General features: G+C 48.1%; 2 protein-coding genes across 4 annotated transcripts in view; one reads left to right on the top strand and one right to left on the bottom strand.

Annotated features, from left to right (window-relative positions):
- LOC142472711 (uncharacterized) overlaps positions 1 to 3,731 on the bottom strand; it is a 34,166-nt gene extending 30,435 nt beyond the window's left edge. Inside the window, exons 1-2 of the mRNA XM_075579842.1 lie at positions 3,136 to 3,731; positions 2,727 to 2,837 (exon numbers count right to left, since the gene is read on the bottom strand). Of these exons, the coding sequence (XP_075435957.1) occupies positions 2,727 to 2,837; positions 3,136 to 3,598 (574 nt within the window). The 5' untranslated portion in view covers positions 3,599 to 3,731. The remainder of the gene's footprint in view (positions 1 to 2,726; positions 2,838 to 3,135) is intronic.
- The window catches only part of LOC142472708 (uncharacterized), a 201,745-nt gene that overhangs the window by 125,457 nt on the left and 62,536 nt on the right, over positions 1 to 13,752 (top strand). Inside the window, exon 1 of one of the 3 annotated variants that reach the window (XM_075579838.1) lies at positions 12,729 to 12,946. The exons of 1 other annotated variant lie outside the window; for it this stretch is intronic. In XM_075579838.1, coding sequence (XP_075435953.1) covers positions 12,913 to 12,946 — 34 coding nt within the window. In that variant the 5' untranslated portion in view covers positions 12,729 to 12,912. Of the gene's footprint in view, positions 1 to 12,728; positions 12,947 to 13,752 lie in introns of those variants that run through there. One more of the 3 variants, XM_075579833.1, reaches the window with a different exon arrangement.

Below are 13,752 nucleotides of genomic sequence, written 5' to 3'. Positions count from 1 at the left end.
CATGATCACAGTTTGTGTTGATCATGCAGATGGGATTACCAAAATAACCACTAAAATCAAAAGGAAGAACTTCTTCTCAGTTTTGGGGGTTCATGTGACCCCAAAAGAATATAAAGTATAATTTAAATAAAGGAAATAAAGACATGATATAATATATTTAAATGCTTCCCCCAAATCCTTATCTCACTGCTCAAAGTGGCAAGAAGGTGGCATGGAGTGTTCAAGAAAGTGGGAAAGGTACTTGCCAACCTGTAAATTATGCTGACAAGGCAAGTAAGGCCTCAACCACCAAATACAGAACACCCTGAAAACAAATGGTCCTAATTCTCTGGAGGCCAAAATGGTCAGTGGGCTTGACCACATTCATGAACAAGGCACGGAGGAGAAGGTTAAACAAAAGCAGTCATTTAATCCTATATCAGGCTACCGATCAAAATATGCCGGATATTAGTGAAGCAAGAACTGGGAGGCAAACTTTAAAAGATTAAATGGGAGTGTCACGGGAGACCAGGACAATTTCCACCGGCAAAGGCCAGACATAAAGGAGTTAAATAAACCAAGTTTATTTTGACTGGAATCAACAGTCACAACACAATATTACATCAGAACTCACCAAAACAGGGGTTACAGGGGGGAATCCAAGCTCATTAGGTGCTGGACCCCACTTCAATAGGCTTACCCAGGTCAGCTTCCTCTTTCCGCAGGGTTCTGGTCCCCCAGGGATGAAACTCGCAGAATAGCAAGTTCAAATGTCCCGCTTGTCGACTAGACCGAGCCTCGCTTTGGTGTCTCCGGCAAAAACCTTGGAGATAAACCTACTAACTAAAGTCAGGATGAACTCTTGTTGGACTGTGGAATCAAGAGCTGCAGGGGTTTGCATAGACCTCGCCCTCCATCTGAAACTGTGGAAGAGGGCTGCCGGCCAATAAGTGCACAGATGCTATGTCGGCCACATCAGGGCCATGGGAGGTGACAGTGCATTAGCAGAGTGAGAAATGCTAACTGACCACTGGGAACTGCGTCAGTTGGGGCTGGGCCCAGTTTCCTTTGTGTGCTGGCAGGCTAAGTAAAGTACCCACTCAACCCGCAAAGGAGCCATTCAAATAAATGACATTATATATCCATGGTGGAAACAACTGGTACGGAGCACACAGTATCACCAAAGTCAGCCATTCTAGCCACAATAGGATTGGAACACTATGCCAGAATCTGGGCACCAATCTGAACTGGGCAATGGCTGGGCTTAACCTTTAATAGGCGCGGTTTCGTAAAATGGGCCTAACCTAAAATGGATGCCGGTTTTCACGTTAGTCTGGCATGTAAAGCGTTAACGTATTTTCCTTGCAGGCTGTTTTTTCTTTGTCTGGCTAAACTTCCGTTGTAGGGCTGAGGAGGATGGGGGGGTGGGGGGAGGAGTGACCTCTAGTGATCTGACCACATGCCTAAATGAAGGCATGTATTATATTGCTGGTATGTGTAAATGCTGGCGTATGTCATTTCCAACATGTGGCTCTCATTAGATGATATATACCCACGTATGGGAATGAGAGAGCAGATTTGTATTCAGCCGTCTGCCTGTGTACGTCTCTCCATAGCTACATGACTAAACGTCAACATCATTACTTTCCTGGACCTCAAGTAGGTGGACTTATTTCTACGACACTGGCCACATTGCCCCAATCATCACAGGTATGTTGTTGGCATGAAGGAAGAAAGAAGAAAAGATGAAACCCTCATTGAGCTCAAAAGAGTACACCTGTTACATTACAGGAGGTACAGGAAATGAAAGAATCGGTGGCATAGCCTTCAATGCTAACAAGAGATGAGGAAACCACCTGGAGGAATACTGTATGGAAGCTCATCGGAAAGAGCAGCCAGAATTGTCATTTAGTTGACAAAGAGATACAGGCTTCAAATAAGCCCAGTGTATGCTCCAACATTAAGTCACACAACGAAGTGGAAGACTTCTACCATGATATAAATCAACTCAATATTAAAAAGCAAATTGTCACCTGAAGATCATTTTGGGAGATTTCAATGCAACGATTGGCGTCGAGCAGAAAGAGGAAGCATTGGTCGGCAAGTACGATTACGGGAACGGGAATAAATGTGGGGACAACTTGTAGAAGTTCTCATATTCTACAAATTTTAACCAAACCAGAATTTATTATATTCCCAATGGAATGAAATGGATTATATTCTAGCTCACAAGAAACCCATGATTGGAGACGGCACAATTCTTAACAGTTTTCACACAAGGAGTGATCACTGATTGGTTTGCTGCAAATTATATCTGGAAAGAAAACGTATTAAAAAGAAGACAAACGGCCAACATCAAGAATCTCAACAATAACAGCAGAATATTTCAAGTAGAACTGAAAAATAGGAAATCCATCATGTAAAGCTGGGAGTGGGAACTCTTCCTGTGATATCACTATACAGAAATACTGTATACTGGTTCCTAAGGGGAGCGGATAGGTAATTGGTTATTAACCCCGAGTGCTGCAAACATGTTGGAGTTTATGGTGCTACCAATGTTCAAACCTCAATAATGATAATAATATTCTCAATATAACCTTAGACAAATCGTGTGTGTGTTTTTCACTAGAACATGCAGCTTATCATTGTATCCATGCTTTAATGTTATTTTCCCCAATATTGTAGACATTTCAGTTTATTTGTTAAACAAATTGAATAAAGACAAATGAGGATATAAGGTTACTTACCACTAACAGGAAATGTATCCATTTCTCTCTTTATTGGGGTTAGATGAGCCTCACTGTTCGGTTCTCTCTCTGACTTAATCTCTAACCTCTCCAGTACAACCACTGGGAAACCTGCCAACAAGAAAAGGAAAACCCATCATGTAAAGCTGGGAGTTGGGGCTCTTCTTGTGATTTCACCTTCTCTGATATTGGTATAATATAATATCCGTCGTAAAGAAATGTTTTACTAGCCCTTCTGGCGGAAATTGACAAATAGAGTTGAAAACATATTGTACCTTACCTGCTTGTGGTACTATAAGAACACAAGCTTAGTTTAATTTGTTTGGGTGATTGACTCACAGAACTGCAAAATAACCAGATATCCCCTTCTTGCAGATTTCAGAGCCACCAGAATATCTACCATACTCACTTAACAAGCGTGGATCCATAATGGTAGTGTGCAGTGTTCCTCTGTCCATGCTGGGAGTGTGCAGTGCTCCTCTGTCCATGCTGGTAGTGGGCAGTGTTCCTCTGTCCATGCTGGGAGTGTGCAGTGCTCCTCTGTCCATGCTGGTAGTGGGCAGTGCTCTCTCCTTGTTGGTAGAGGCCAGTGCTCCTCTGTCCATGCTGGTAGAGGCCAGTGCTCCTCTGTCCATGCTGGTAGTGGCCAGTGCTCCTCTGTCCATGCTGCTAGTGGGCAGTGCTCCTCTGTCCATGCTGGTAGTGGGCAGTGCTCCTCTGTCCATGCTGGTAGTGGGCAGTGCTCTCTCCTTGTTGGTAGAGGCCAGTGCTCCTCTGTCCATGCTGGTAGAGGCCAGTGCTCCTCTGTCCATGCTGGTAGTGGCCAGTGCTCCTCTGTCCATGCTGGTAGTGGCCAGTGCTCCTCTGTCCATGCTGCTAGTGGGCAGTGCTCCTCTCTCCTTGCTGGTAGTGGGCAGTGCTCCTCTCTCCTTGCTGGTAGTGGGCAGTGCTCCTCTGAAGGTGCTGCTGAGATTCCTTGATTTATATGTGTCTGATGTCAGATGTGCCTGAGTAAAAGAGAAGAAATGTAATTAGTACGATCTGTTTCCTTGGACAAATATACAGCGTTTAGTATAAACTTTCAAACCCAAGATTATTAAAATATAACAACCCCAAACGAGTCAGAGAAGACAAGGCCAAAAAACACCAATATGGTCCATCCTCAAACAGAAACTTAATTTCAAACACTGCAAAATACATTCATGGTTCAGGATTATGTTATAACAACTAGTTATAACATCTAGTACAGGGGTGCGCAATCTTTCCCTGCTTCCCTCCCTGCTCGCAACCCCTCCGTTTCCCTCCCTGCTTGCGACCCCCCCCTTCCCTCCCCCCCACCTTGTCTCCGGCTCTCGGCGTCAAATGACGCAGCGGGGTCATTTGACGCCGCATTGCAATGGTGACGCGTCAAAGACAAGGTAAGTGAAATTGCAGAGGCCTCACGCGATCACCCCCGGCATTAAATGCCTGGGGGGAAGAGAGCGGGGCCTCTGCAACCGCCGCGCCTGAAAAATCTTGTGCCCCCCCCTTGGGGCGCACCCCCCTGTTTGCGCACCCCATATCTAGTATACAAAATCACAGAATAAAACAAGTCAGATTAACAGCCATAAGAATAGCAATGTCCTCTCAGTGCCACATAGTAACACACTGCACAGTGCTATAGTACGAATAAATAGCAGATATCGCTGGTGCTCCCGTTTGGCATCAGAGAGACTTTGATAAATGTTCCCGATTCTCTCTCAGGTCCAGCAGTTCTGCTCCATACTGACACCGCCTCCCTTTTCTATTTGTAGGTACATAGTGGAGGAGGTTGAAAAAGACATACGTCCATCAAGTTCAACCTATACTAAAATTTACATGATGGATACTTTGCTCTATATTTGTATTTACTGTATATTGATCCAGAGGAAGGCAAACACAAAACCCCAATGACATATCTCATAAGGAAGCGGTTTTCAACCGGGGTTCCCGCGAGCTCCCCACAGCGTGGAGTGGGTGTGTGTGTGTAAAAAAGAGAGACAGTGTGTGTGTGTGTTGGGGTTCCCCAGAATTTCAAAATCGAATTCTGGGGTTCCCCAACCAAAAAAAAAAAAAAAAAAGAGGGTTGAAAACCACTGTCATAAGGTGAAAAATAAATTCCTTTCTGACTACAAATATTAGCAATCCGACCTCCCCGAATCAACAGCCACACCATGTTTACTTATTGGGTATATCCCTGTATTCCTTTCTAAAAATATGTCCAACCTTTCTTTGAACATATCTATTGTATCTGCCATCACAGTCTCCATGGATAATGAATTCCACATTGTAACCGCCCTTACTTCTAAGAACTCCGAGCTTTAGGTTTATATAATCACACATTTCCCAGCATCCTTTGCTAACTGCAAAAAAAAAAAAATGAGGGGAACCAATTTCGCATGGGGGTGGGGGAGAAGGCAGAGAGACAGCACCCCAGCTGCACACAGGAGCAGGCACCCTCAAAATATCGCAATAACAGCTAATCTCCCAGATCGGAGAGATTGTGTCATTGTGATATTTAAGTAATAATCCCTGAAGATCAGGGCATTATTGGCCAATAATGCCCTGGCTGGAAGAGTTGAAGGCCCGAGGCGAAGCCGAGGTAACCCAGCCAGGGCATTATTGGCCCTGTTCTCAGGGGATTATTTCTAGTATCAGCTAAATGTAGGTTTTTGTTTTTTTTCTCCATAAAAAAATAGACACTTTTGTAGTCATATTGATTTTTATCAGCAGGATCGTCTAATTATTTTGCTTTTACTGCACGTGTTTATTAAAATGAAACTGTATATACACACACACACACGCGCTGCAGTCCCGTTACCCCTCTACACTCACAAAACACGCAAATTAGACACACAACACACAGCAGTCCCCGTCCCCCCACAAAACTGCACACACACCAACAAACAATCCGCAGCCCTCCTTCACCCACTGAAGACACCACACACACACACACACACACACACACACACACACACACACACACACACACACACACACACACACACACACACACACACACACACACACACACACACACACACACACTCTGCAGGCCCCCTCTACACCCACAAAACACACTACAAACAGACACCAACAAAACAGACTGCTGCCTCCCTCTACACCAAGCGTGTCAAACTCAAAGGCTAACACGGGCCAAATAAACAAGGTTTAAGTTTATGTGGGCCGCAAAAAAACAAAAACTTCAATTTTCATAGAAACGTAGGTTTATTTAGAAAAGTACAGTATAAAAAAAAAAGAATGATAAAATGAATGTTTTTTTCCTGACACTTGGCATCTCCGACTCTCTCTCTTCCTCTCCGACTCTCTCTCTCCCTCTGACTGACTGACTTCCTCCCTCCCTCCCTCTGACTGACTGACTGACTCCCTCCCTCTCTCTGACTGACTCCCTCCCTCTCTGACTGACTCTCCCTCTCTGACTGACTCTCCCTCTCTGACTGACTCTCCCTCTCTGACTGACTCTCCCTCTCTGACTGACTCTCCCTCTCTGACTGACTCTCCCTCTCTGACTGACTCTCCCTCTCTCTCTGACTCTCCCTCTCTCTCTGACTCTCCCTCTCACTCGCACTCTCACTCGCACTCTCTGACTCTCACTCTCTGACTGACTCTCACTCTCTGACTGACTCTCTCTCTCTCTGACTCTCTGACTGACTCTCTCTGATTCACACTCTCTCTCTCTGACTGACTCTCACTCCCTCTCTCTGACTGACTTCCTCTCCCTGACTGACTCCCACTCCCTCTCTCTGACTGACTCCCACTCCCTCTGACTGACTCTCTCTCTCTCTCTCTCTCTGACTGACTCTCTCTCTCTCTCTCTGACTGACTCTCTCTCTCTCTGACTGACTCTCTCTCTCTCTGACTGACTCTCTCTCAGACACACTCTCTCTCTCTCTCTGACTGACTCTCTCACTCTCTTTGACTCTCTCCCTGACTCTCCCTCCCTCTCTCCCTTTGACTCTTTGATTCTCTCCCTCTGACTCTTTGATTCTCTCCCTCTGACTCTCTGATTCTCTCCCTCTGACTCTCTCTCAGACACACACTCTCTCTCTCTGACACACACTCTCTCTCAGACACACTCCCTCTCTCTTCTCACACTCTCTCTCTCAGACACACTCTCTCTCTCAGACACACTCTCTCTCTCAGACACACTCTCTCTCTCAGACACACTCCCTCTCTCTCTCTCTCAGACACACTCTCTCTCTCTCTCAGACACACTCTCTCTCTCAGACACACTCTCTCTCTCAGACACACTCTCTCTCTCTCAGACACACTCTCTCTCTCTCAGACACACACTCTCTCTCTCAGACACACACTCTCTCTCTCAGACACACACTCTCTCTCTCAGACACACTCTCTCTCTCTCAGACACACTCTCTCTCTCTCAGACACACTCTCTCTCTCTCAGACACACTCTCTCTCTCTCAGACACACTCTCTCTCTCTCAGACACACTCTCTCTCTCTCAGACACACTCACTCTCTCTCAGACACACTCTCTCTCTCAGACACACTCTCTCTCTCAGACACACTCTCTCTCTCTGACTGACTCTCTCCCTCTCTGACTTTCTGACTCTCTTTGACTCTCTCCCTGACTCTCCCTCCCTCTCTCCCTTTGACTCTCTCCCTGACTCTCCCTCCCTTTGACTCTCTGATTCTCTCCCTCTGACTCTCTCTCTCTCTCTGACTGTCTCTCTCTCAGACACACACTCTCTCTCAGACACACTCCCTCTCTCTTCTCTCTCTCTCTCAGACACACTCTCTCTCTCTCAGACACACACTCTCTCTCTCTCAGACACACACTCTCTCTCTCTCAGACACACTCTCTCTCTCTCAGACACACTCTCTCTCTCTCAGACACACTCTCTCTCAGACACACTCACTCTCTCTCAGACACACTCTCTCTCTCTCTCAGACACACTCTCTCTCAGACACACTCACTCTCTCTCAGACACACTCACTCTCTCTCAGACACACTCACTCTCTCTCAGACACACTCACTCTCTCTCAGACACACTCTCTCTCAGACACACTCACTCTCTCTCAGACACACTCTCTCTCTCTCTGACTCTCTCACTCTCTTTGACTCTCTCCCTGACTCTCCCTCCCTCTCTCCCTCCCTCTCTCCCTGACTCTCCCTCCCTCTCTCCCTGACTCTCCCTCCCTCTCTCCCTTTGACTCTGATTCTCTCCCTCTGACTCTCTGATTCTCTCCCTCTGACTCTCTCTCTCTCTGACACACAGTCTCTCTCTCAGACACACACTCTCTCTCACACACACTCTCTCTCTCACACAGACACACACAGAGACACAGACTCACATACTCACACACTCACACACACACTCAGACACAGACACAGACACACACTCACATACTCAGACACACAGACACACACAGACACACTCTCACACAGACACACACACACCCACCCGGAATCGGAGCAGAATCGGAGCAGGAGGGCAAGAGGGAAGCAAAGCAGGCATGGAGCAGGACTCACCTGACTTGCTCCCTGCAGCAGGAAGGGGCGGGCCTGGCTTTGCAAGATCAGATAGAGCTGGCTGCGGCCCAAAAACAATTCTGGCAGCGCCAGCCAATCAGGAGAGGGGGGAGTTTTTTTTCCCCTCCTTTGCAGAAAGCGCGTTGCGTCTCCCCTCACACACTGCCAGAGGCCCCCTCCCCCCTCTCTCCCAGTCACACTCAGGGGGAGGGGAGGTCTGAGAGACTGCACATACACACAGGGGGAGGGGAGAGACTGGGGGAGGGGAGAGACTGCACATGCACACAGGGGGAGGGGAGAGACTGCACATGCACACAGGGGGAGGGGAGAGACTGCACATGCACACATGGGGAGGGGGGAGACAGCACATGCACACAGGGGGGGGAGAGACTGCACATGCACACAGGGGGAGGGGGGAGAGACAGCACATGCACACAGGGGGAGGGGGGGAGAGACAGCACATGCACACAGGGGGAGGGGGGGAGAGACAGCACATGCACACAGGGGGAGGGGGAGAGACAGCACATGCACACAGGGGGAGGGGGGGAGAGACAGCACATGCACACGGGGAGGGGGGGAGAGACAGCACATGCACACAGGGGGAGGGGGGGAGAGACTGCACATGCACACAGGGGGAGGGGGGGAGAGACAGCACATGCACACAGGGGGAGGGGGGAGAGACAGCACATGCACACAGGGGGATGGGGGGAGAGACAGCACATGCACACAGGGGGAGGGGGGAGAGACAGCACATGCACACAGGGGGAGGGGGGGAGAGACGGCACATGCACACAGGGGGAGGGGGGGAGAGACGGCACATGCACACAGGGGGAGGGGGGGAGAGACGGCACATGCACACGGGGAGGGGGGGGAGAGACAGCACATGCACACAGGGGGAGGGGATAGACTGCACATGCACACATGGGGAGGGGGGAGACAGCACATGCACACAGGGAGGGGGGAGACAGCACATGCACACAGGGGGGGGAGAGACTGCAAATGCACACAGGGGGAGGGGGGGAGAGACAGCACATGCACACAGGGGGAGGGGGGGAGAGACAGCACATGCACACAGGGGGAGGGGGGGAGAGACTGCACATGCAAGAGGGGGAGAGACTGCATATGCACGGGGGGGGAGACACTAAGGCCTGGGACATAGTGCCCCAAACAGTGCAGAGGCGCGCTGAGGCTCAGGGAAAGCACCGCTTTCCCTGGCCTTACACAGCGCGCCGTCAGGGGACGGGACGGGGGCGGGCCAGTGACGTCACGGAGCTAGTTTGCCCTCATTGGGCGAGCGCCAAATTTCAAAACTCTGTGAGACGCACGCTTCCGCAAGCGTGCTAACGTGTGCGCGAGCCCCTGTTAAAGCCGCTCTCATTGCGGCTGCAGGGGCTCAGTTTCGAGCAGCAGCGCGCCTCAGCACGGGTCAGCGCATAAGCGATGACCATGCCCGAGGCCTAAGCCAGCTAGTTAGATCTAAAGCACATGTTCCTGTGGCTGGCAGGTAGGGTCTAAGGACCAAAGTAACTGCTATAAAGGCAGGGGAGCAAGCTGGACTAAGGCCTGGGACCCGCTGCGCTCGTTGGCGCGGGCGGCAATGTAGCGAGTTCCCCACCAGCAGGGGAATCCTTGCGAGCCGGTCCCGGTCCCCACTGGCTGCACAGCTGATCACACGCCAATGGGGAGGGGAGGCTGCGGGAGGAGGAGAGGCTTCGGGGAGCGGGGAGGAGTGTGGAGTGAAAGCAGCGTGAGTGCCTGTCTGTGTGTGTGTCTGAGTGCGTGAGTGCCTGTCTGTGTGTGTGTATGTGTGTGCCTGAGTGCCTGCCTGTGTGTGTGTGTATGTGTGTGCCTGTCTGCGTGCGTGCCTGTCTCTGTCTGTGTGTGTGTGTGTGTGTGTGTGTATGTATGTATGTATGTATGAGTGCCTGCGTGTGTGTGTTTTTTTTACTTACCTGCAGCCCGTGGAGGGAGGGGGGGGGGGAGAGTAGCGGGTCCCTCCTGCAGCCCGTGGAGGGAGGGGGGGAAGAGTAGCGGGTCCCTCCGCTCAAGCCACGCCCCCCCCTCCCTGTCAATCCTCCCACTCCCGCCCACCTCCCGCTCCGGCCCCTCACGTCATGGCCGCGCCCCCTCACGTCATGGCCGCGACCCGTTTGGCCACGCCCCCCCCGCTCCGAGAAAAGTATCCTGTAGACCGCAGATCGCGGTACAGCGAGTTGTACGCGCCGCCGGCAAGCAAGCCAGCCGTGCGGACGCGTGCAACGGGACCTTAGCCTAAACCACCTTTTCTAGCTGAGATTGGAAGGTTGCCAGGGCAACCAGCTAAGGCTGCGTGAGGGACATATGTAGCAATAATGTTGCCTTTACACATGCATCCACCTAGCTGCTGGAACAAGGGAGACAGGAATAGTCAAAACGGCAAAGGGAGACAGAAAATGTGTAATTCTGTTCCAGGACAGCATGATATGTATACAGTATATTCCAAATCCATTAAAACTCTTAATGGCAAACGATTGGAGACAGGTTATAGATTACAAATATTTATAAATTGCAACACGAATTATGTTTTTTTTTTAATTTAATTTTTTTATGTGGTTGTAATAAGGGGTATGTGGGGAGAATGATCAGACCCCTTAAACAAAGAATTATGGAACATGTTCATGCCATATAAAAAGGTGACAGCGTACATCCAGTGCCTAGACATTTTACACAATGCCCAAGAGGAGGAATGAGCAATTTCAGTTTTTCAAGGGGGGCGGGGGGGGGGGGAGAGTTGGGAGTGGGATAGACTGGATAGTTATCTTACAATGTATCCATTTTTAACACCAATGTTTGTAATTAATGCAATATATCCGCAATAGACTAACGGCTAGCTGAATCAGTTGTATCTCTTTAAAAATGCAGATAAGACATTTTCTAACAAGGGCATGCGATTTTTCTTCCGTTGGACTCCTAAGCCTTGAAGTTCCTTTAATGGAACCCAGACATGTTAAAAAATGAAAAACATCCAAAAAAGGGACCTTCCACGTGTTTCACACCGCTGGGGTACTTTCTTAAGGAGTATAGAACACAAGTCAGACGCTGAGTTGATATAGCGCCCACACACTGTCTGACATCACCAATCATTCGTTAGCAAGATCCAAAACATGGGTGTAGAGAATGAATTGATTATAATCATAGATCCATTAAAGGAATGCAATGCCTATGATAGACAGTTATAACATCACATTAAATACGTGTAATGTATATGATTCCTTGATTACTATGAAATGTCTGGACCGCGTATACACTTTGCGATTTAGCAAAACAAATTGAATAATTAGAATTGAAATTATGAGTAAAGAGACCTGGAGAGTCCATAGGAAATCAGATGGTTTGTTGCACCTCTGAGGTTCTGACACAGAGCATGAAAAAGGCAACAATGTCTTGATATTGTGGTTTGTTCCCAGATATAATTAACCCTTAAGGGGTACCCTCTTCCTTCATACTGGGTCATTTGTGGGCCATCTCGTTCCCACCAGCCGCTCCCTTCCCCCCCTCCCCCCCATCAATATTTTTAATATCACAGTCACATATCACTTTTTTACTTCTTTTGTTTGACCTTATAAAGTTTCATTTTAACTGTATCACCTTATTCCATTGAATGGCCTATGAAGGGACACTGTTACCTTTTTGGACAATATTTTTCCAGCCTAATTTCATGTTTTCTATGAGTGCAATATAAGGGACATTTCGGTTGATTTTTCTTAACCAACCACTTTTGTACATATGTATATTATTTTCCCTTTATGCACCGTGTGCACAACATGTACTATTACTAGCAGGATTTGGTGATGTATAGTATGTATAAATGTGCAGTACTTTAGTATTATTACAGCCTCGGGTTATATTATATCCAGGTTACCTCCTTCATATCAGCATTGGCCAAAAGGGAGGAACTGAAGCAGCTTTACTGCAATATATTAAGGACCAAGAGGAGTATACACATCCACATGCAGAAGTAACTCTCTCTCCCTAGCACAGTCTCTGGGAAATGTTACTGTGTTGCTTCTATGTGCCACTCGATCTATAGTGTATGTCTTTAAAAACTACAACTCCCATGATCCCCTGCGTGTGAGCATGCGCAGTAGGACACATGGCTGTGACCTGGATGTAGCCGACAGGGAGGGGAAGAAATTAGTTCTGCACAGAAAGTCCTGTCAGGAATGTAACGTGTCTGTGACTGATCTAACCAGAGACATGTTACTAATGTTGGTTTAGCCCCTTACTGTGTGTGACACAGACAGGGGACAGGAAGGAAGAAGGTGTCTTCAGCAAGACCCCAACCTGAGAGGGAGCCGGAACCTCCTGTGTAGCTAGTTGGGTGACGGAGGACCAGATAGAGTGCGACACACGAAATCCCGGAAGTGACGTCAGAGGTCGGCTGGGTACCGCACCACAGGGAGCATCTTTCCCTGGCCCCTCTGTGTGAGTGAATGAATGGCCTCTGTGGGAGTGAATGGCCTCTGTGTGAGTGAATGAATGGCCTCTGTGGGAGTGAATGAATGGCCTCTGTGTGAGTGAGTGGCCTCTGTGTGAGGGGCCTCCTCGGCCTGTAACATAAAGAGTCTCCTTTATACCTTCCCCAAGAGGCGGCCTCTCTCCATTACCCACAGTGTATGGGGAGACGGGAAAAGGTACATGTCAGTGCCTGTAAGTATGTGTGTCTTTATATAGCGCCATTACTACACATAGCACGTCACAGCAGTAATACACGTATGTATGTCTTTATATAGCGCCATTACTGTACATAGCGCGTCACAGCAGTAATACAAGTATGTATGTCTTTATATAGCGCCATTACTGCACATAGCACGTCACAGCAGTAATACACGTATGTATGTCTTTATATAGCGCCATTACTGTACATAGCGCGTCACAGCAGTAATACACGTATGTATGTCTTTATATAGCGCCATTACTGTACATAGCGCGTCACAGCAGTAATACACGTATGTATGTCTCTATATAGCGCCATTACTGTACATAGCGCGTCACAGCAGTAATACACGTATGCATGATATATATAGCCCATTCATGTACATAGCGCGTCACAGTAGTAATACACGTGACCATTATATAAATAACAAAATACAAATAACAGATCATGGGAAGAAGCACGTCAGACATAAAAGTAACATTTAGGAAGAGGAGCCCCTGCTCCGAAGAGCTTACAATCTAATTAGTGGGTAAGAAGAACGCACAGAGACAGTGGGAGGGCGTTCTGCTAAGTGCGTCTTCAAGTGCGTATCTCAGCAGATTGTGAAAAAGTGTTTTTTTTTTTTGCAAGCTTTTATTAACCTGTACATTACCAGGAAAAGCACTCTGTATTAGATTTGTCACCAGCTGAACAAGGTGTCCTGTATGTTTTGCAAATCTTGTTCAGCTGGTCTTAGCTGATTGGAAGGTGGCTCTTCCTATCTTGTTGAAGCTCACCCCCTCCCACATTTAAATGGTTA

This window comes from Ascaphus truei, chromosome 22, assembly GCF_040206685.1.
Source record: "Ascaphus truei isolate aAscTru1 chromosome 22, aAscTru1.hap1, whole genome shotgun sequence".
Lineage (NCBI taxonomy): Eukaryota > Metazoa > Chordata > Amphibia > Anura > Ascaphidae > Ascaphus > Ascaphus truei.
This window is presented reverse-complemented; position numbering and strand designations above follow the sequence as displayed.